At 42.0% G+C, this 24,249-nt stretch overlaps 1 protein-coding gene across 6 annotated transcripts in view; it reads left to right on the top strand.

Moving 5' to 3' along the window:
- Positions 1–23,919, top strand: part of tcf7l2 (transcription factor 7 like 2) — a gene marked incomplete at its 3' end in the record, with an annotated part of 87,651 nt that extends 63,732 nt beyond the window's left edge. For 2 of the 6 annotated variants that reach the window (XM_079846014.1, XM_079846016.1), the window contains 10 exons: positions 7,081–7,213; positions 8,793–8,895; positions 9,997–10,083; positions 14,468–14,605; positions 14,686–14,848; positions 15,181–15,288; positions 16,324–16,372; positions 17,056–17,106; positions 18,198–18,270; positions 21,490–23,919. In XM_079846014.1, coding sequence (XP_079702140.1) covers positions 7,081–7,213; positions 8,793–8,895; positions 9,997–10,083; positions 14,468–14,605; positions 14,686–14,848; positions 15,181–15,288; positions 16,324–16,372; positions 17,056–17,106; positions 18,198–18,270; positions 21,490–21,931 — 1,347 coding nt within the window. Of the gene's footprint in view, positions 1–7,080; positions 7,214–8,792; positions 8,896–9,996; positions 10,084–14,467; positions 14,606–14,685; positions 14,849–15,180; positions 15,289–16,323; positions 16,373–17,055; positions 17,107–18,197; positions 18,271–19,371; positions 19,415–21,489 lie in introns of those variants that run through there. The other 4 variants (XM_079846015.1, XM_079846017.1, XM_079846019.1 and 1 more) reach the window with 3 other exon arrangements.
- Positions 23,920–24,249: the final 330 nt, after the last annotated feature.

Consider the following 24,249-nt stretch of genomic DNA (forward strand, 5'->3'; position numbering starts at 1 on the left):
TAAGTGACAGCTTGACACGATTTGATAATGTAAGGGTGTTGAGTTTGATTGCATTGTCTGACAGTCTCTCATATGTTTTTCTGCAAAGCAAAGAATTGTATCAATCTTTTACAAATTGAAATTGTTCTTTTAATTATAAGACATTATTTGGAGAAACTATTTTATTTTAGATTCTTAAAATAAAATCTTGTCCTTGCATTTATGGTAATGCTAAAATAATTGTGGTTATGGTATTGAAACAAAATACTTATAATTGTCCATTGTTTTTTCTAAATATAATTATACTATTTATATATGGATTTTTTTTTTAGAAATCATTAATCTCATTCTGCCAAAATATATATTTTTTTAAAATCTGTCTATAAATTACTTTTTATTTTAAAGAGATTTTATAATTGCAATATCAATTTATCTTTAAAATGCACATCTATTTTTATTTTATTCTATTCTATTTTATTTTTATTATAATTAATTGAAATTGTTCATTTAATTTAACTGAGTTACAAATTATTGTACATTTGCTTTGTTGAATTAGTGGACATCATTTTTATTGAATGTTCCTAATTGCAATACATTTATTCAATGATATATTTTTCTCCTCAATATTTTGCATGTAGTGACAATGACATGAAATTTTGTCTCTTTACATAGTTGTTGATCTTTTATGCCTGCTTTTGGGTTTGTCATCATTGTGGCGGGTGTTTGCAGGCTGTCGGTCAGCGGCGGCCGAACTGCTAGTTTACTTAAGAAATTGCACGTGTGACAGAGGGGGGCCGTGGGAGCGTGGCGGCCCGGCTGAATAGAGGGAGGGGAGGCAATTAGCTGCCACGTTGCCGGGGTTCTTTTACTTGTCAGGCTGGCTTTTGTGCGAGTCTTGTAGAGGACATTCCCAGGGTTTTGTTTTGGCATTTAGGGCCAAAGGACAGCAGCCGAAAAGCGGCAAAGAGAGAGGGAGGGAAAATTTAAGCGCTGAAAAACAGCATGTGCACTTCCTCAGTTTCATAAAAATGGAGGGAAAATGTTCTTTTAGATGTGTAAGAAAAATAAAATGTGTACAAAAAAAAAATACTGAAGCAATGTCAATCGGTTTTTTAGAGTTGCTGTGCATTTTTACATTTTAAAATAGTGGAATATTTGTGGCTATAAAAATTACATTAAAAAAAAAAACTAAAACAAAGGGGAAAACGTGGATTTTGATCAGATGGAATGTTTTTAATTAGTTTATTAGTAAGCATTCGGTCTTCCATTTCCTTTATTTAATTTCCTTGTTTTTTGTGAAAAGTGGGTTGATTGTGAATAATTCATTTTTAATAAATGTTTTTGAAAAACATATGGATTTTAAGACAGCAAAGTAAAATAAAAAACAGAAACAAATAAGAGAGAAATTTTGGATGCACCAAAGGCCTTTGTAGATTTGTCAGGGCAAGGCCATGAAGAGTTAAATGTAAGATCTTCTTTATTCGCCTTAAAACAGAAGTAGAGAATAAAACAATAGGAACAAGACCCCACATTGATGTCACGTCCATGTCAAAATGCAGACAAATACCTTTCTCCCCTTTTCCTCCGTCCTCCCCCGGATGGTGGGCTTAGAGAGGGGACTGTCAGAATCACACAGCTAAGTGACTGCTTGCCACACTTTGCTGATCTTGCCCTCCCTTTGTGGATGTTGTTTTCTCTTGTCTTTTCTCTCGCTCTCTCTCTTTCTGTCTCCTTCCCTTGCCTTGCTCGCTTTACCTTGTTGTAGCCAAGGCTTTTCAAGCTGCTAGTTCGTCTTTGGGCATCCTGGAGGCACTGCAGAACCCACACACACACACACACACACACACATACACACACACAAACTTGGACAGACACATGCACAACAGTAATAAGCCTTTTTTCCTAGTGTTTTTTTTTTCTTCATGTTTCTTTTGCTTGTGGGAAGACATCTCTGCAGCTCTGATAACTATCAAGTGAGATTTCTCTTCATCTTAAAAAAAAAGTATCACTTTGAGCTGGACCGACTGACCGCTGAAGGAAAACCTCACGGAGAACAAGAGATAAGTGATTATCTGCCGGCGGAGGACAGGCCTTGCCGGACGTCCTAAGACGCTGTGATCCGCAAAAGACCCACTCCAAAAAAAAAAAAGCCCTGCAACAATGCCGTGCACGTGAACTTCTGTGTGTGCGACCCTTTGGTGAGGGACACACACATGCGCCCGCTCAAACACAATAGCAGTTTTGGGAAAGAAGCTAAGGTTGAAAAAGAACAAGAAGAGAGGGAAGAAAGGAGAAAAACTCTTATTCGTTGGCAGGAGTGAGAGGTGGAGGACAGGGGAGGGCCGCGGCGGTGCTCATGTACCCGAGAGAAGGCCTTTCACTGGGGCTGGAGGAGAGGGGAGGAAAGACTGGCTCTCTGGCCTCTGGGCTGTCTCTCCTACAGCAGGTTGGCTGCTGGCAATTCAGTCTTAATGCCTGGGTAAGTGCTCAGCGCTTTACACACGCTGTTTTCACACTCCTATGGCCTTTTTAAAATCTTCTTTCTGCTTTTGTTAGACTGAGTAAGGATGCATTGTCATTTTATCTGCCTCAGAGTGGTTTAAGATATCTGTGTGTGTGTGTGTGTGTGTGTGTGTGTGTGTGTGTGTGTGTGTGTGTGTGTGTTCATAAGGAAGATCTAAGAGGTAGATTGATGGATATGGCATTTGAAGATGTGCATGATGCATTTAGTTAAAGTTGAGGGAAGTAATAATGTATGCATTACATGAATATTCCATAAGTGACCTGGTGTTTCATTTTAGCCTGTTGGAGATTTGATATTTGTTTGTAAGAAAATTAGTTCTGTTGTAATTAAATTTTTCTTTATTGTTTTAAATTGATAGAAAAAAATTATTTTCTTCAATGTGAAGTTTATAAATGGCTTAAAATGCATAAATAGGTATTTGTTAAATAACTGGTCTTATTTTTTTAACCACTTGAGACATTTGATTTGTGATTTTCTTTATCATATTTGTTTTAAAACGAAGAAAGTGAAAAATTGGCACAATGTTCTTCAGTATTGAGAACAGAGGAGGGAAGTTGCTATTTATATTTTATATGATGTTGATGTTGTAGCAAGTCATTTGTTTTGTTTGTGTGTGCGTGTGTGTGTGTGTGTGTGAGACAGAGAGTGGTGGGTGGATGAGGGTTGTTATAGTGACGGTGACATCATCATAGTTTCACATTCTTTTGAAGTTCTTCTGTCTCATTTCGAGCTTTCTTTTACAAACATCTATTTCTTGAACATTCTCATACATAAACAAGCATGGATGTTTTCTGCATTGTGTTCACTGTGCTTGGATGCGAGCCATTGGCTCGTACACTTCTTGAGTTCAAGTCCTTGGCAGCTTTTTTTGCTTGCTCTGGAATTTCGCAGGCCTGAGAGCCCCTCTATCCATCATGAGGATGTCACACCCCCTGCGTGTCCCCCCCCCCCCCCCCCCAGCCCCACTACAGCTCATTAGAGCCCACAAGCTCCAGTGACAACTCATCATATCATGCCGTAAAGCGGAGTGAGGCGCTCGGGCCCTCAGGGGCCACAAGGTCGCCACCTTCACATTTTGTCTTTAAATTGCTCTGCAAGGTGCCACCAAGCGGAAATGCAGCGCCAACAGCTTTTTCCTGCTGCTGTCCGGCCCTCTCTCTTCCTCTTTCTCCTTGTATCTCTTCCACAGGAGTAACCAAATATCGCTTATTTCCCTTTAGGCTTATCGACTGATGTAAGATTTACTTAATATCAAGGTTTTCGTACATTTTTTAATTGTACATTTTTGATGATTATTATGATTTAAATTATGATTTATTGTGTAAAACTATTTTTTACATCTGTATTATGCACTTAAATATTTAATTGTCTAAGAAAACAATCTCCATATAAATTATTATACTGTATTTTATTTTCTTGCTTTGTTGCAAGGCTTACCCTGTAAAGTGGCCTATTTGAGAAAGGCGCTATATAAATTATAATAATTATATTTTATATATACTAATAAAAATTATTATTATTATTCAATTTTATTGCAAGGTTTTACAAAAAATCAGAAAAGGATGAAAATGTGTTGCTTAACAGGTGCGAGAACCCTGAGATATTCTTTCTCTTAAGTGACGGTGTGTATTTTGTGAGTTTAAAAAGTTAGTCTTGTGGTCATAATCACAAAAACTAAAAAAAAACTGTCTGAAGACACATCTAAAGATGTCATAAGGGGGGCGAGTGTGTGAACGAGAGAGGAAAAGAGAATGAAGGACAGGATTTGATAGGCGCCGCATCAAAATGAGTGTGACATGCTCTTCTAAGACAAACAGGCCTCTCCATGGCCTCTCCATTAAAACAGGCCAGGCTTTTGTAAGACCACCACAAGGGGTCATGACCCCAAGCAGAAACTGTCAATCTCATTGGTTTGGAGGAGGGTACGTATGTCTACAGATTTACTCACGCACTCAAAGGGTATGCTGACAGATTTGTTGACACACATTTCATATTTATTTACCTCGTCCAAAGGCGCCTGCAAAGTGTCATTTACAAATGTGTTTATTTTCTCAGGAAATAACCACATCTAGAGATCTAGTTTTCTTCATTATTTTTTACCTGGTTATGTGAATTAGTCCTTTAGCCTTCTTTCCTCTATCTATTCATGATGGTTGTGGTGGGAGGTATTGGCAAACGACTAAACAGGAAATAGCCTGCTTTCTTTGCACATAATAGGGAAAAAAGACGCCCACATATTTTCTTTGTGTTCCTTGTGTGGGTTTATTGTGTGTCTCGCTGGACCTCCGTGTGTCAGTCTCCAAACTCAATGAGTTGTTTAGAAGTAGGTTTTTAAATAACGCGTATTCTGCGATTGTTAGCGTCCGACAGTATGTGGTTGTCCGCGGGTATGCACAGGCGCGTTACGTAGGTGGTCTTCTCTTCCTCACTCCCCTGAGTTGCTAGAGACAATTAGCCATGTCTGGAGGAACAGGGTAAAGCCATCATACAATAGCAATGGGGTCAATAGAGCCAGATTTATTGTGAAGCTTTTCTTAAGACTGAAGACTTAATGGACTTGAATAGCACTCGGAAGGGAAATTGTTTGAAGAATGTGTTTTTGTATGCTGATTATCCATTGTGCCATGTTATTTTTGTCCTGCTGTGTCTTGTCCAGAAGGCATCATGGGGAACAAAAAAAAAGAAAAACCAACCAGAAAAGTGCTTGTGCATGTTTTAAAATGAGGCCTAAACACAGGTCTACTTTTTTCGTATAGTCGTATAGCAGGTGATTTTCTCCCAATGAGAATAGTACAAGCTAAAGTAATTTCCATTTCCAGCCATTCCGGTGTACCTCTTTTATTCTCAGGGTTTTGCTGATCCGTTCAGGTAGAGAAGCGGGCAGAAACGCCACTGTAGCGTGCTGCGCTCCCCAGAAGCCAGTTAAACGGGATGCCCAGCTATTATTTGTGAGGCTGTGTGGCGTTTGAAAGGGGTTCTGTTAGGCCCAGTGACTGTGATGTAAATCATTTGGCTTGTCTCTGGGTGAATGTGGCCGCAGTGGACTGCCATTTGGAGCTGTCCCTCAATGGAGAGGCTCCGGACAAAAGAACTCATTTAAATGGCTACTAAAGCCTTTCAGCGCAGGGAGAATTGACAACATTCTTTCACATCATTACTGAGGGGGAGGTTATGGGGGTAGCTTGTGGTGGAGGGGTGTGCGGCATCGTTGCCTTAATGGCAAACTCGTCAGCTGTGTTTGGCAGCTGTCATCATCCCCGTCTGTTTTTCTGATGACAGGTCTTTCTTTTCTTTTTTTTAAATGTTTTTACGTTATCTCTCGTCTCGTTGTTTTTCTCTGTTTTTCTCTGCGCTTTCCTTTTCCCATTTCTCTTTCTGTCTCCACACAGTTTTCTGCTCTCAGGGGCCCTGAAAACGTCCCCAGAGCCCCTTTTCTTTCCCCAAGCAGCTCTGTTCAGTTCATTAATCTTTCATTGGGAATATGGCAGAGCGGAACGCCCCCAATGCTGAAAGTGGCCTCTCTCTGTGCCTCTTTCTCCCAGTTTAGAGGCCCTGGATGGACACTTCAACTCAGACCTAGGCCCTGGTGTCCTTCCCATTTTGAAAGCTTAGATATTTTAGTCCTGACAAAAGGATGGCTCGCCTCTGCTTTTATAAAACATGTTCTGATGTTCAGCGCCATTGTTTTTTTTAACAACATCTTTTGTGCTGGTTTTAATGTGGAATGTTTTAAATAAAGACAGTGTGTGCCCTACATGCCCTTTCCGTTCCCTCGGATGGGTTGCATGCACAGCTGTCAATCAGACACGCGGGCGCTCAGAGCAGGCATGTATGCAAACAACTCATGGTGCTAGATGTTATCCTGTCAGTTGGCTTGGTTTGCACCGATTTATACGGTGTCTACGAGAGCAAATCCCTTTCCACGTGTGGCCCGTCAAATCTACAGCACGGCAGTAATCTGGTTAGGTCGCGTGTACTGGGAATACACTAATGCCAGGCTATGCCTCAGCACCCCTCTGCTCGGCTGTAATCTTGGGTAATTGAAAATGGGGCCTGTGCCACTTAAGAACACAAAGAGCAGATTACATAGCTAAAACCAATTTGACCAAAATGCAGAAATGGATTTTCTCTCTTTCGCCCCACCCCTCCTCTCCTATCTTTTATAATGCAAACCTTTTCCAAAACCAGACCCTGAAGGAAGAGGAAGGGGTGGGAGCATGAGATGTGGGTAACCCAGAGAAAAAGGAGGGAGAGTGAAAGTGTGCTTAGATTGGCTGTCATTTGGTATATTATGTGGTTTCTGCGATTGTAAACGTGATGCTTTTTGGGTCAGAGACACGTAATGCAATCAGGCGTTGTGTCTTTTATGTATCCAATGACTGTTTGAATCAATATGCTGCACCTCAGAAACTGTTTTTAATTACAAACCACCACGCTGTTCTGAGAATTGGCTTGCAGATTGTGATGGACACATAGTTGAATTAGAGGTGCTGGTGTGTTTCTGCCCCAACCCAAACATGTATTAATGGCTTCTTCTTTTTCTTCCCACCCCCTTCCCTCTCTTTTTTTCTTGCCAGTCTAATAAGGTCCCTGTGGTACAGCACCCTCACCATGTGCACCCGCTCACACCTCTGATCACCTACAGCAATGAGCACTTCACGCCTGGGAACCCCCCTCCACATCTACAGGGAGACGTGGACCCCAAAACAGGTACATATGCATGCACGTCTTCCTTTACATTCATGAATTTCAGAACAGGCAGAACGAAAAACCCAAGGCTAACCTTCAGGTCTGGTTAACTAACGGCGATGTCACGGTTGCACTGTATGATCTCGGCGATTGCTTAGTCTGTATGGCTGCATTCACAGCTACCTGGTAAGATGCATTAGATTATAGATGCGTTTCGGGGGGCGCCTTGGAACAGGGCCAAGGTTGCGCCCCTCCTTTTGTGTGCATGTTGAGATGGAGCTGTTGACCTGGGTCAGTTAAGCCTGTGGAGCCACTTGACTTCTGGGAGATGCAGTCAGGGACCCCTGTTACTTAACTGCAGGATCCCAAAGCAACTCTTGTTCTGATTCTGAGAAATACAATTTCATTTTCCCCCCCTTATGATGACATAAGTCAGACAATTGTGGAGTCTAGATTTCCCAACCAGGATGAAAACTGTATGAGCAGGTGGTTTACCAGGAAACTCGATTTGAAGGCTTGAATGTTATATCTGTCAGGATTCTCATCTCACAACAAAAAGATTTCTGTTCAGGTGTGATATAATGTCGTTTGCTGGTATGTTTCGAAATCAGATTATCAAACAGAAAGGTATTTTGCTCCTCTGCAACACTATACAGTCAAACAGCTGCTATTCAAAGCTGTCAACAACCTGCATGTTGATTTTGAGAGGGCTTTTTCTGCTCTCATAACAGACCTTATCACTAAGGGCCTCTTTAAAGACTCAGAGACTGTTTAATGTGCTGCTTAATGGCTCGCTTAATTGAGTTTAGAGTTTAATTAATTAACAAATTGTATTAAGACCGCTGTACGCAGTGCCAATGTGCTGTGGAGGCATTGTTTTCCTCCCTCTGCACAGCCATTAGCCACTAGTATGTATGTGAAACCAGATTTTGTAGATTTTGAAGCAAAACAGCATCAAGTAGACTAGCTGGAAGTACATTAAGTCAATCCAAAGTGAGCTAGCTTGCTAACGTATGTTATTGTAAACCAGGTGATTTTTGTGGACTCTTCCTTTTTAGGAATTGTTTTACACCTTCCACCCACCATGTGTGATGTTGATAATATAGTTAATTGGCCGTTAAACTCTAAAACCAATTTTGAGACTGTTTCCGCACTTGAACAGGCATCAGCTGCTAATATGTCAGGCTCTCTTAACACGTGCCACAGTGTTTGCGTTGTTGACTTGTGAACCTCAATTATCGCCCGTTGTTAATCCTCTGATTCGATAGACAAATGTGACAGGGCTCTGTATTTTTTCTCCTCTCCCCCGTGTGCCATACAACATCGTGGCTGCCTCCACAAGCTTTGATCAGAACGTGTGATTTAGAGCTGTGCATGTGAGCTCAACCTCCTCCCTCTCCCACCTCCCTCTGATGTTGACTTTGTTCAATTGTGTATCTCACAAAGGATAAATTTAACACTTAAACTTCATCAGGGAATTTCTATGTCAGGACAAGAGCAGAAACATTTTCACACCGTTCACACACACACATCTCTCTCTCTCTCTCTCTCTCTCTCTCTTTTCATTCTTTTCTTTGCATTTTTTATATTTCTCTTGCAGGAATCCCAAGGCCTCCACATCCTTCAGATATATCCCCCTACTATCCCCTGTCACCTGGCACTGTAGGCCAGATTCCCCATCCGCTAGGATGGTTAGTACCACAGTAAGCAGCCCAATTTTATTCCTCTTTTTTTGTGCTGTTATAGTATAATGTACAGTGGGTTCCAAAAGTCTGAGACCACTACAATTATTTGAATGAATACATTTTGAATTCATAAAATAAATATTTAATATGTATTTATTTATTCAAAATATTTAATGAATAGGTTTTCAATCTGTATTTCTTAGGTTCAATTCGATTTTGAATCTCAGATCCCATTTTTATTGTGAACTCCGACTTTTTGCTCCACTCTAAAGATGACATACATAAAACTTTGTTCTAATATGTTGCGTTTTGTTCTCCTGTATTTTATATTTGCCAGCCCTCTGTCCACTTTGCTGTGTGCCTCTGGGTATTTAAGGTGCCGTTTTAAACTTTGACCGTCGCGTAGCGCAAAAGCTAACTCATAACCTCTGTACAGTTTATACATTCTAGAAAGGCACCGCTGGGGCACCACAGCAATGCACCCATGGCTTTCTTCATCCCCTAAACTCTAAATTGCCTCTTTGTGGCAAATGCTATTTTGCATGTCTCTGTATTGTCCAATTAGAGTAATGAACTGTGATTGCCAGGATTTTACCCACAATTCCACACGGGGGCTCTCCCCTGGTAACTCTTGTCAACACTTGTTAATATGACAAAAGGCTACAAATTAAGCTCTGTTAATTTAATGTTTTCTCACCGCGATCTAAATACCGAGAGAGGCCCCAAGCGCAGCCACAGCCCTTTGATTCTCTGCACTTTATTTTGGTATAAATTTACATTCATTATTGTTTGTCTTTGGATGTGTAGACCTCAATTAGCGTGATGGCTCCATTAAAGGGGCCGGTGCTTCGTCTTTAATTAGCACAACAAAACACCTAGTTTCAGTTCAGGGAGAGGGGCCTCCATCGACACCAAGCGCAGGGTTATGAAATTTAATTAGCCATTCCTATCAGATTTGTGGCATTCAAATTGTTCAGAGTTTGCTTCCCTTTGATCTGCGCTCTGCAATCCCCTAGATTTTTGTTCTGATCAAATGAGAATAAAGCCGCATGCATAGAGAGTGCTTTTTTCTCTTTTTTCATCCCTTCCTTTACCTCTCTTTCTTTCTTCTTTTCCTAGGCAAGGTCAACCAGTTTACCCAATCACGACGGGAGGTTTCAGACACCCCTACCCAACTGCCCTCACTGTCAATGCATCCATGTCAAGGTGAGTTGAGCCTTGGGACGACTCGCTGAGAATGCAAGCGTGTTCTGTGAGCATGTCAAACCCCCACAAACTTCTCCCTTAAGGAGAGACAGCTCTCGCCTCAGTGTTCAAAAAGACGGCCCCATGCGATCCGCTACGTATTAAAATATTAATTGTTGTTATCATTTTATAATGAGACCCCTGAAGAACGTTTACCCCAACTGAATGGCAGAGAACGAGAAGCCTGTCAGTGTCTTTGCGTCATTTAGCCACTGTCACGTACAGAAGTAAATGAATCTCTGCTGCAGATTTCAGGGGGCTGTCGTTGGACCCTGAGCGAGAGCTTTGTGTGGCCCGTTGGGGTCTGGTTCAAGTGGCGATTTGAATGCAAAAGTCCCCAGGAGAGCAGTAATGGTTGTATGTGTGGGGGGATTGTGGGATATGTGAGTGAGCGTATGTTTGTTTTAACTGTCACAGTGATTGCTCCCTTGGGACTGTTATTCATCTGTTATGTGAGAAGTGGGAGGTGTTTGCTTTAGATGACAAATCTCTGTTTGCTTTGTTGCTTTTATGTCATTCAAACACAAACGTGAGAGGCCAAACAGCTTCATATGGTGGTCAACTTCTTCTGCATTTACTCAGCCTTTCCTCCTAATCTGAAGCATATGATACTCTTTTCACAATGATGATGAATGTGAAGATGATGATGATGATGATGGTGGTGAGACTAGCCAGAGAGGCACAGAGACACATCTGGTTTATAGTTTCGAGAAATAGAGACCAACTCGAGCCCGGCCTGTGTCTCCAGACAGGGACAAACTCCTGTTTAATTGCAGCGTGATTGGAAAAGCAGCTCTGGAGGCCTGGTGAGCTTAGACCATAGGACGTTGATTGATAAATGTGAGCAGGGAAGCAAGAGAAGGAGGGAGGAACAGGGAAAGGGTTTGTGCACCCTTAAACGCTGGCCTGGGTTTGAGCATGAAAAGCCTCGGAGAGCTCACAGAAATGTCCTGTACCGTGGATATTTAACATACACAAACATCGGGCCTCATTCATGAAATACGAGCAAAACAAATGTATGTAAATTGTGTCTAAATATTTTGTAAAACGATTCTTACATAAACGGCTGCATTAATGCAACGAATATACGTGAACAAGTCATTCATGAAAACCAAAAACAAATTTGAGAACATTATCTGATGCTTATGTGGCTCGTGGCATTGATGCAGTGCATTTACGTATTAAACGAAATATATTTACAGTTGACTCATCAAAAAATGAACAGAATGAATTTTCATGTAAATCGTTCGTAAAACTGTTTTTTTTTACGTAAGAATGTTTCAACGAAACATTTGCATTCATTCTGTTTGCGTGAGTGAAGGAGGCCCTATCTCTCACTTGCATCTAGTATGTTTTCATCGTCCTCACACAGTTTAAAGTGGTCAGGCCAAACATAATAGCTCTGAAACACAATATTTAGCTCCGCAGTGATGATCTGAGTGCATTGGCAGCTGCTCTGCTTATGAGCGCAGGGTCTTTGCAGCTGGTCCCGACTCTTAAAAGTCCATTTTTATTAACAGCTGGCTTTGAAAACAAGGCCTCACACATTTGACACCAACAGCTTTCACTCTGTGTGCGTTTTGAGGCCTCGGCTCCATAGAAAAGTCATTTGTACCCTGCCAAGGTCGGGAACGAGCCTATTCTGCCTGCTCCGCCGTCAGGCGCCTGTGCAGGTCTGCAGCCTCTGCTCAGACACTGGACCTTCACTTAAGTGACAGCTGATTCTGTTCTAATGAGGCCTTTATATTGTGATCATCCTATTTCCAGTGCAGGCTAATTGAATCTTCTGAATGGGGGCTAGGGGGATTGGTGATGTGCTGGGGAAGAGCTAATGCGTTTTGATAATCTGTAATTGAATTAGCATAGATTAATAAGTGGTGGTCTTGTGTCTCTGCGGAGGGAAGGTGCTTTAGCATGTTTGTGTCAAAACCGCCGGCGTCCGCTGTCACCAGCCTCCTGCGCAAAATAATGAGCGCCAGGAAAAGGTTTCATTAATTGTGTTTATCTGTGAATAAAGAGGGCAAGAGAGAGAGTGGGAAATCTTGCTTTGTATTCTTTCTCTGTCAGTGGACAGCAACTGCAGAAGGCCTCGGATTAAGAGAAGCCCATACGTTTCTCTCTGGTGCCTGTCTTCAGCTCAGAGAGATTCTGATGGCCCTATCTGCTGCCATTTATTATGCAGTTAGCACACGGGGCTTCATGTAGCGATCTGCTTTTCACCCAGGTACCACTTCAGCCTCCTAAAAAATACATTTCAGAGCATGAACGGTGCGGACTTGGATCCGGCAAATGAGCTACATTGTTTTGATAATGGGGTTGGAGTCGTACAGGTGTATCGGCCGTCCCGGGTGACGGGGAGGAAGTGTAAGCCCCTCGGCCCCTGCCCGTGCCTGCCCTTTGATATTCATCCTCCATCCGCACCTCCGCTCCAATCCCTTCTTTTTCTGCAGAGGAAGAGAAAGCGAATGACAGACAGAGCGCACCGGCGGGGTCATTATACATTAAACAGGCGCCGAGGCCATCGCTCCGATTGGCAATTAAATGGCACTCACTGACACTCGGCTGGTGTGGAAGAAGATTGAGACATTGGACCCTGCAGGGGCCCTTCTCGGCGCACCTCTCAGTCTCGCTCTTCCCCCAGCAGGGCTAAATTGGTGGCAGACTCCACTGCGTGCTGATGAGCGGAATGATGCCCTGCGCTTCAAAGGGATGGCCGTCATGTTTAAACCATAACCTGGGCCTCGCTATGGCAACAGCGGCACGGGTGGGGGTGGCGCTGATGGGAGAGTCAGGAGGAAAAGGAGGGAAAAAATTGGACAGCGGAACAGAGGAAATTTTAACAAGTATGCAAGGACAGAAAGAGAAAGAAAAAAGGTGGGGGCTAATGATCACGGCTCTGCAGCCACGACGCCGGTCCCCCCTCAATAGAAGCGGACGGGCGGCCTGGATGACATGGCACAAACACACATGTGTCAGGGATGAAGGGAAGAGAGAATAGGAGAAGAGAGATTGGGGGGAAACACAGTCCCCAGAGAGAACCTTCAACAGAAACTAGTTGTTCCTTGTGAGTTTACGCTCATCATTATATTCTGGCTCCAAGCCATATAGCCACACTCAAGCAGATAATGAGCTGTTTGAAAAAAAGAATTATTCCTTCTCTTTTTTCATCATCCTCCATTCTTTCTCTCAGATTTGTGTACGGCCACGCACAGCTGGGACGCACTGCACACACAGACACAGACATGTTCAGTTGTATGCTCAGGAATTTATTCTGCTTTCCTACAGATCTTTACACAATGCTTGGGGGGTGATATTATAGATAAGTCCTTCAATCAGGCAGGCAGGGGACATTTTAGTTCCCAATGCAAGAAAATAATCAAATGCTAAATAAATGAGAAGAAAATGACCACCCTGAAAAATATTGATTTTAAAACAAATTTTGACCCTGTCTATGTGATTCATCTGATCTCTGCAAGGTTAATGTTAAAGTATCTAATTTACTTTGTAAATGTTTTTTTTCTTACTTTAAATTAATTTAGAAGAAAAAGTGTATAATTTTCTTCACCTTCAAAATGCCTTCTGTTTTGTTGACATAACTAAGGCAGACATTAGTCCACATTTTATGTTCCTATCAAATGTTAAAAACAACATAAAAATACCTTATTTACTTTCTTAATGTTTTGGTCATTATTATTCATTATTTGTTAATTCATTATCAGTGCATATTATTCTGAAGATAATTTTTTTTTCAAATCAAAATATAATACTTTATCCACCTCTGAAATGATTTAAACATTTTGCTAACGTGGATATGTGGGTGGGGAAGATTACATTAATGATAACCTATATTTTAATCAATTATGATTGATATTTTGTTTGATTTCGAAATGCATCTAAAATGTGGGAACAAAAGTTTTAAAACTTTGGTTTCATGTTGCGAGAGTTCTAGATCAGGGACCTCCAAATTCGGTCCTGGAGGGCCACTGTCCTGCAGAGTTTAGCTCCAACCCCAAATAAACACGCCTGAACCAGTTAATCCGTGTCTTACAAGGCCCTAGTAAAACACTAATTAACTGGTTCAGGCGTGTTTAATTGGGGGTTGTAGCTAAACTCTGCATGACAGTGGCCCTCCAGGACCGAGTTTGGAGACCCCTGTTCAAGATCTTGGATTTGTCACTAAGTGTCACTTCCCTTCTCCCACATAAAAGATGTATTAGGTTACTGTTGCTTTGTGTTTATAGATGCTGTGATGTGTGAAGTGTTTAGCTCATAGTCAGTGCTTTGCTCTGTGAATGTGTGTGTCCATCCATCATTTCACCCGTGTCCACTCTGACGATTTACACAGTCTTCTCTCCTCCAGGTTCCCTCCTCACATGGTGCCCCCCCACCACAGTTTGCACACCACAGGGATCCCCCACCCAGCCATCGTCACACCCAATGTAAAGCAGGAGTCCTCTCACAGTGACATCGGACTCAACAGCTCGTAAGTTCACTTTACACTTTTCGATTCTCTATCAATGTGTTGGTGTGCATACGCTAACATATCATCCCTCCCGTTCGCAGGAAACACCAGGATGCGAAAAAGGAGGAGGAAAAGAAGAAGCAGCCACACATAAAGAAACCTCTGAACGCGTTCATGCTTTACATGAAGGAAATGAGAGCCAAAGTGGTGGCAGAGTGCACACTGAAAGAGAGCGCAGCTATCAACCAGATCCTAGGCCGAAGGGTGAGCGTCACACACACACACACAACAAGGCCAAAGCATTATGCGAAGTGGCAGCAGACTGTCTCAACTACTAAGACCACAGATTGCAGTGTTGTCGGCGGTGGAAAAACACTGCTCATTCACTTTTCTATTTCTGTATAATTGTAATCTTGCTCAATGTTGCTATTGAGTAAAAGTACAACACCATGAGAAGGGGAATTTTTAATCACAGTGGTTGGACCGCTCATGGAAACACTTCCGTGCTGTTTGAGCCTAAAATATCAGTGGTCTCTTTCTCTATGAGTGTAATGGCTGCAGTTTTGATGGATGTGTGTGTGTTTCTCTATGTGCAGTGGCACGCTCTGTCTCGAGAGGAGCAGGCCAAATACTACGAGTTAGCCAGGAAAGAACGACAGCTTCACATGCAGCTGTACCCCGGCTGGTCGGCACGAGACAACTATGTAAGTTTTTAAGTTTTCAACAAGTAACAATCTTTATTCCTTCCCCAGGGGCCACACAGCAGTTTAAAGCCATCTAGATGTGTATTTTACAAATCACATGACAAACATCCAACAGCCTCTGGAGGAAGCTAAAGCACTCGACACTCACAAAAATAGCTTTAACTTGGGTAGTTGGCTGGTCTTATCTGGCTTAAGCTGGTTTAGTTGCTCAAAAACATTTAAAGACCAGCAAAACAGACCAGCTTAGCGAAGTTGGAAGTATTTAGATCTATTTGCTGTACATGTGCTTTTCCTCAGCGCAGTTAGATCTGTTTTTTTTCCCCGTGTGCTGTGCGATTTTTCCTCTGCTTTCATTAGTATTCCACTGGTTCACCTAAAAAGAGAAAGGCGAGCTGAGATCAGAGTAATTAAATAACCACAGGGCCTAAACGCCTCGCAGCTTTGATGAAAGAGGACATCTCTCTCCGCCGCCAGAAATGGGGAACGAGCGCACCGTTTACAGTTTCGCCGGAGTTTTGCGCCTGACAAACGGCCTCACCGCCCAGCCTGTCAACTCCCCTTGGAGTCTGACCACGTTTCTTGACTCTCCTAGTCAAAGTTCCTCAACCGGAGCAAGATAATCGTTCTGCCTGGGCCTGACCTAGGCCTCGACGAAACCAGTGGTCATGGACGTGTCCCGCAGAACCGTAGCTCGTTTTTCGAGGACGAACGCAACGAGAGTTCTCTCGCTCTGCTCTTCCCCTCCAGTAAACTGATTCGCTCAAAGAAACCTCAAGAGATTCCAATCATTTCACAATGAAAGGAAAACTAAGCAGCAGCGAGACAACAAGGAATAAACAAAAGGAGAGAAATAGGACGAGGGGAAAGATAGGGAAAGTTCTGTTCTGTCCTGCAGTGGCAGTTCAAACCTTCAGGCTCTTACATGAATAAATAAATCAGTGAAAACTCTCTTGTTCATTTCATGTCTCGGTCTTTTCTGCAATATAATAACTAAGGTTCCTGTCTATTTCTCTTTTTCTGGCGGGTAACTATCAGGGGAAAAAGAAGAAGAGAAAAAGGGAAAAGCAGGCAGGAGAGGGCAATGGTAAGTGAGCTGCAATTATCTCTCATATTAAAGCAGACCCATCATCTGTCACAAGTGTGACATCTCAAAGATGAAAGTCCAGACTTTTTTTTTCCTCATCTCTTTTTTTGTGCCTGCCTCATTTTGTATATAGCTATGCTACCCAATGCAATATTTACACGATAGACTGCTTGTTATCCCCCTCCCCTCCCCTTGCCCCATGTTGAGCATTAATAACATTGAATATGCATGACACCCCCACCTCTCCTCTTACCAGCTGCCCCCCCACCCCTCGCCCAGCCCCCCTCCAGCATTTATCGTACTGTGATATGTATGTGTTTTGAGAGTGTGAGAGTTGATCACCCTTGTGACTGAGTTCCAGCCTCCGAATGTGCCGCCCATGCTTGTCACTGTGCTTATGTGGTTATGTGGACGTAACTTTGGGCTGTGCCTGCTGCATGCTTTTTTATACATGTGTTGTTTATATAGTAATAATATATATATAAAAAAAGGTTTGTTTTTTTAAATTCACCCACATCTTTCAATTAAGGAGGTTTGCTGATTACATTGATTTGATTCACTTGACCGTTCTTCTTTATGATGCTGATTATTGTGAGATATTGTCCAGGAAGAATGTATTTGCGGTCTCTCTCCATAATGGACACCTTTTGAAGGCCTCTGTATCTTGTTCTTTTTTTTTCCAGAACACAGAGAATATTTTCCAAACCCTTGCCTTTCACTCCCTCCGATTACAGGTGCTAATGTCATTTTGAGTCTTAAATTACTAACTTGCTTTATTCCCCTTTTTTTGGTTCTTTATGTATTTATTTATTTGTGCTTGTGCAGTATATCAAATATTTAATGATCTTTCTTTAATGAATAATGCTACATGTACATATTTGCTTATATATATTTTATTTGCTAAGCTCAGTAATTCTCTTGAAGTTACTTTATTTTGCTCCTTTTCAGTTGTTTCCTTTGCTCCATTTTTCATTCTACACATAATGTCATCAAAAGATGCTTCTGTGTTAAAAGTCATGTATTATTATTATTATTATGTTTAAAAGAAATCCCAGATTTGGTTAAAACTCTAAGCATGCAGCTGCAGTATGTTTATCGGAAAGACCTCTTTATGCTAGGAATAACCAGAGATGTTGTTATCAGGGTAAACCTCCTTAATCTGCTGCCTTAAGTAGCTGCGCCTCCTCCACGCCCTCAGCATGAGAGCGGGTTCTGCCCTGTCTCCTCTTGATCTGCCCCGCTTACAGCCTGCCTTCACCCTCCTTGAACACCTTTACCCTGGTGCTCAGGTGGACCGTTCGAGGTGGGTGAACGTGGGCCAGGCCTGTTTAAGAAGCAGCTTTGTAGTGTTTCCCGGCTTAAACTAATGCTCCGCCTCCCTCCTAGAGCTCCTCCCTGCTACTGCTGCCTCAACAACCTGTCCCTATCACCTCCTCTAGTCTAGAACAGCAAGATAATGTATGGCAGACATGTATCCATATCTGCTGCATCCCGCCCTACTTACCTTTTAACAAGCGAGCATTTATTCATAAAGAGCCTTGGTTCTGAAAGGCATGCATTGTGTGCTGATTTAACGGTTTCTGTCATCCATTTACTTTCATATTTGTTTCTTGCCGTTTGATTTTGAATTTCAAATGATTTGTATTACTAACAAAATATGGTGAAATATGTCTGTAAAGGCACTATTTAAATTGATCTGTAGGAGAACTAGACATTTATAGAGCTCGTCAGATTCATTGGATTCAATTTATCTCTCTTTCCGCTCTGTTTTCTGATTTCATCTCTCCTCTGCGCTGGCTTCCTCTCCCCTTCTTCATCACGTCAGATCTGAGCGCCCCAAAGAAGTGTCGCGCACGCTTCGGGCTCGACCAGCAGAATAACTGGTGTGGCCCATGCAGGTGTGTATCTGGTGTGCCAGCAGGTGTGCTAGAGCAGGTGACAGCTGGGGAACTCTCTCGTTGGTACCTCCTCCCACTTTTCTGGCTCTCTCAACCTCGCATTCTCTCCACGCCACTTCCTCTGTCAATCAGCTTCTGCAAATCTGGGAGATGGGTTTTTGTTTTTCTCCTCTAGGTGGGGTGGAATGGCCGTTTGTGTGTTTATTTTTGTGTGAATGTGTGATGAAGGAGTTCACATAGTACTCCTTTTTGAAACTGAAAAGAGGCGGGGTTAAATAAAAAAAAAGGCAGGGTTCATTTCCCTCTGTTAGGGGTGAGGGGTGTGGCCAGGGGGTTGAGATGGGCTGGTCATGGTAAGTTTTTGGGAAGGCACGGTACCAATGTCCACAGCTGAATCATTTGCTCTAGCTCCTTGCTTTTTTTGTCCAATGACGTGTGCTTTTTTTTTTTTTCTTTCTTTGTTGTGTTTTTATGTTCCTCTATGGATAACAGATGCAAATACCCCTAAGAAGTGTCGTGCCTTGTTCGGGCTTGACCAGCTGGGTTTATGGTGCAAACCCTGCAGGTATATTCCCAGCCCCGCTCTTGGGGAGAACGCCTAAATTACGATGATGATGATGATGATGATGACAAAAACAAATCAGCTTTTCTTCTCTGGACACTTTCCATGGATTATGTTTTCCTACTTCAATCTCCGAGGCCTTGTTTCAGTTTATATGTTTACAAAGACTTCTTTCTTACTTGTTTCTGTCCTTTTCTGACTTTAGAAACACTTCAGACGAACTGAAATCCTCGGGCAGAAAAGGACGAAACAAAAAAATTTGCAAAGGCATTGTGGTTCAAATTTCAAGTCGAGCAAGATCGATTTTTATTTCGAGTATTTCTATATTAGTATGCTTCATTATTGCTGGCTTTTCTGCCCCAGGAACTAATCTGCTGTTTTGTACTGTTCTGCCCAGTAGAAATGTGTGATGTAGCCACTTGCTTTGTGGAGGGCAGGGTTGGGGTGATGCCATCTCATCCCCCCTCTCTTTTTTTTCCTCCCCTTCTTCTTCCTCTTCTTCTTCCTTCTCCACTCCTCTCTTATAACCCTTTATTCAGTCCCAACCTCTTGTCTTTCTGTTCTAATACAAGCAGTCTTTGAATTGGGAATATGTTGATGGTAGGTATTTGTTTCTGCTAAGTAATACCCTTTTCTGTGTCATGCTTGTGCACTCTTTCCTTTTCACCCTTCCCTCATCGTGGACATCAGACGTTGTGCTGTTGTGATACTCCACTTTCCGATTTCTACTTGTCCTTCATAATCCTTTCTAGTTTAGAAATCCACCTGATTTCTCCGAGATCCACTCTCTCTAGTCCAGGTTTGGGGAGAATCTTACCAAACTTTTGAATTGTATTGTAGATAAAAAAAATTGCTTTAATGCAATATTTTCAGTTAGAAACGTTGTTCAGGGACGCACTATTTTTCAAATTTGAATCTATCCTGCTAGCCAGTAACTGTTTTATTGCAGTTGATGAGGTTGTATTTTTTTTGTGGGGTAGTGCCGCTCATCAGCACCGCTTGTTATTCAGAGGAACAGCCTATGCATTTTTGGGCTGTGCTGAGAGAAACGTTGGTAATTGCGCCTTGATTTAGGGAGCTGGAAGGTTAAAAGACCCCACTCAGCTCTGTTTCCTGTAAGATGCATCTGGAGAAATTCCCTTAGAGACCTATAAATCGATAAGGAACACAGGGAGATACTTAGAATCAATATGGCTCTTAAAAAATGGATATTAGCTTATTTGCCGCTGTTTGACAGGCAGTTAGCACATTGACAGACCTGAACCGTTCCTAAATTCATGAATGGCCTCCATGCAAAAGACGTTTTGTGGCTGTACAGCCATGTACGGGACAGGATAGAGTAGCAGACGGATCAGACAAGCAAATCTCGGTCTCTTTTCACCCGTCTTTGACCCTGAAGTGCCATGTCGCCTCTGTATTAAGTCTGTTCTGTGCAGATCCCTCCAGCAGCATGTCGTGGGTTAAAGTGGCCGTGACAAGATTTCCGCCCCAAAATTGTCCCTTTTTTGTCATTTTTCTTCATCATAGTGTGTATCTACCTCCCTGACTGTCTCTCTCAGTGTCTTTTTTCGCACTTTCGCCTGAAGCCAACACGCATAAGAGCAGGCAGGGGTATGACTTGAGAAACAATCCTTACCTGGCTGTAATTTTCATGACGAAACCACAAAGAAGTTTGGTTAATTGAACCCGGTTCTCCCGCAACTCTCTGGCTCCCCCTGTCTTTGATTTAATTCTCTTATATTTTACTCTCTATTTGTTGCTCTTTCTTTTCTCTTTTGGAGTTAGCCTCGGCTGCATCACTGAGCTCGCCCTTTAGGCAGGATAAAGGGAGTTTTTGGGGAGGAAGGAGGAGGGGGGGGGTGGTCAGGTCAGGTAGGGCAAGGTACACTGAGGTTTTCCCGCTGTCTCCGTTTCTCTCTCTTTCTCTCACCCTATCACTTCTCGTCTCTCTCTCTCTCTCTCTCTCTCTCTACCCCTACCTCACAGCGCGCTGGCTTGGCGCTGGTGAGATGTGGCTGGCTGGAATGGCTGGCCGTAGGCGTAGCAGACGAGAGAGGGTCCTGACCCGAGCAGAAATGCAAACATGGCACCACGACCTCTGTGCAGAGCGCTCACACACATGTCTTAGGGGCAAGCTGAGAGTAGCGCTTCCTCTCTAACCTCTTACCCCACCATCTGAACTTCCCCTGAAGGAATGCAAGGGAAAAGACAGGAAAAAAGAAGGGAGAAAGAGGAGTGTAATAATTCAAGCTGATGTGTAAACCGGATGGATCCCCTCGCGGTTTGCGAAACTGGGGTGGAGTTCTTTTGTTTGGAGTTGCGTTGTGCAGCCGAAAGAAAACAAAGAGAGATGTAGGCCTCACCTCTTTCATCATCCTCATTCCGTCTGTTCATCTTCCTCTCGTCCTCCCACTGTCCTGTCTTCTCTGCATGTAATCGTGTGACACCATGTGAGAGCGAGACGGCTAATCTCGTCCAGCTCTAGCGTCCATTTTTATGCAGAGTCTGAAAGTGGGTCCGCCAAAAGTTGCTAATGAGATCAGCCTGGGTGTCCCGACTTTAAGATATGTGCATTTAAATGGACGTTACTGCTCTGTGTAATTCACTCTGGTGTTCTGACCAAGAGCTTCAACATGTCCCCCCCTTTTTTCTTTTAGGAGAAAAAAGAAGTGCATTCGCTACATTCAAGGTGAAGGCAGCTGTGCCAGTCCTCCTTCTTCGGACGGAAGCTTACTAGAGTCCCCCCCATCCTCCCCCTCCATGGTTTCTCCCTCCCCGTCCTCTAAAGAGTCCAAACCACAGACTGAACAAATGCAACCTCTCTCACTGACTATGAAACCGCCCCCCCTGCTCTCGTCGTCCCAACACCAACACCTCTCCTTGGCTCCGCCTCCACCCTTAGCTCTGTTGGACAACTCCAGGGCGGGCAAAACGTCCGGCTCGGCACACAACGGATCCTTGGACCCCTCAGATGTGCCGTCATCACGACCCACAGGCTCCGTCTCCTCCAGGCCTACATCGGTGTGCCATTCCCACTCTCTGCTGCCCAGCTCCACCCCGACGCAACCCCTTTCACTCGTAACTAAGTCAATAGACTAGCTCCGTTGTTTTTTTTAACCAGCTTTCTCTGTTGGTCTGTCCGTCTGACTTTGGTCTTTTTTCATTCTGTTTTCTGATTCTCTTGTTTTTTTTCTGTGCGATATGGCTTTGAAAATTTTGTTAATTCTTTATCAAAGTTCATTGGTCAATATTTGACCTATCATTATCTAAAAAATGAAATTATTATGATTAAATATTGATAATTAAATACACTAAGTTGTAGAGTATAGCTTTGTGAATCTGCCAAATTTTTTATGATTTTTTTTTTTTTTTTTTTTTTTTTTAGCTGTACAACAGAAAATGCATACTTGTTATGTAGTTTTACATAGACATTTTTAAAGACATATACAAAATAGGCGAGGATTCGGTGAGCCCTTTTCTCAAAGAATTGGTTCTCCTTCATTATTTGTATTAAATACGAGCTTGTGAACCAATCATTTTACAGCTGTCCAAAACTCAGAGGGCACGAGGACTGTGGAGACACCTCTCCGCCTGAGGAACAACTTTAATTGTGATGTTACTTGTTCATGTTTAAATGTACAGAAATTTGGGGGGTTACTGTGATAATATGCATTGTTCCATTGCGTTGTCTGTTTGATCTTTCGTTTTTGTCGTTGTTTACCAGGGGGAGGGAGGTTGACTCGGATTGGGGTGGGTGGACTCGATTGGAGGGATGTTTTGGGGTGGGACGGGGGTGGGCGGGGGGGTTTGGGATATTCAATACAAACTGTCACAATGCTAGGACCAGTAGTATTTATTGCTTTAGAGATTGCTTGTTGTATCTTGTATGTTGTCCCTTTTTGAAATCTTTTTGTTTTCTTAATACATTGTATAAATATTCTTTTTCTTAACGTAAGCAACTTATATATATATATAAATGATCCATTTTTACAAGGAGGTTTTGAAGTTTCAAATGTTTTATTGTTTTAACATGAATTTATTATTTTATTTTTATTTTATTTTTTATTTTGTTGAAAACCAGGATTCCACCTAAACTACAGTGTAGATTCTCAAAAAAACCCTAAAAAAGCAAAAACGCAAAAAAAGGCAAAAAAAACAAAACAAAAGACAACAACCAACAGATGTATGCACAACTTAATTTCTAGAAACATATCTATAAGCCATTTTACAATAGGTGAAAAGGAAACTTGAAATGGGGACGGTGGGTTCCATGTCTTCAATAGTCGAATTTCGTCTCAAGCCCTTCTTTTCTATTGCACAGTCTCATCTCCGCCTGACTGTAGAATCGTGTACAGATTTTTTCCCGTGCCAAAATTTGTGATAATTTCCTCTCCACCTCTTATGACGCTGTAGGTTCTTTCGTTGTCCAATGTTCGTTTTTCCTTTTCTTTTTCACCCATAATTTGCTGTGACGTTACATAGATTGCTATGTATGTAGTATAAATGTTGCTATAACAAATGTGTTTGGTAGCAGATTGTCAAATAATAAAATTTAAACTTAATAAAAGACGGACGTCATACTGTATAAACCCTCAAGGGCCAAATTATGTATATTAGGAGGTTCATAAAAAACTATTAAATACTACAAAAAAACACAAACTGCCACTTTTAAGTACACTACTACATATAGGTAGATAGAAAAAATAGGCATGTTGATGTTGCAAGAAGCTGTAAAAAAGCTACAAGAGAATCATTCATTCGGTGCCATTGTAGTTGACATGACGCAACTGTAACCCGTCGATTACTTCTCTGGTTTATTAAGATGCTAATGATGAATAGTTTGAATGTTTCCTTAACGGCTGTGATGTTCCTGTTCTCTTTTATGCTCTTATATTTTTCTTTTGGTTTGTTTTTATTTCTTTTTTTTTATTTAAATTTTTTTTCTTCTTTTTTTTTTTTGGTTTTTCCGTTTTTTCCATTATTTGAAATGGTTCCCAAAAACCATGTTTTTGTAATGAATAAATGTTAATGCTGTACAGTCTCTGTAGCATGCAGTTCTGTATTAATAAAAACGAGTTAGTATGTGAACTTGCCTTCTGTCGTCTTCTGCCTTTCATTTGGATAAATGCGGCTGCAATGACCATAACCATAAAATGATATTAGGTTATCAACAGCACTAAAATATGCATTATTATTGTTTTTTTTGCACACCTCCCAACCATCCCTGGTTCTTTAAGTAATTGCATCACATTCTGGTTTCTCAAGATATGTTATCTAAGTGAAGGTTGCATAGTCTGACTCTGATAAGAATTACAGACTGCAGTAATGATGATTAATGCTAATGAAACCTGAAGATCAACCTGAAGTTCCCTATAACTCCTGTCACACACCACTATCTGCAGCTGGTTTCATTCAGT

Source organism: Gobio gobio, assembly GCF_949357685.1.
Source record: "Gobio gobio genome assembly, chromosome: 20".
Classification (NCBI taxonomy): domain Eukaryota; kingdom Metazoa; phylum Chordata; class Actinopteri; order Cypriniformes; family Gobionidae; genus Gobio; species Gobio gobio.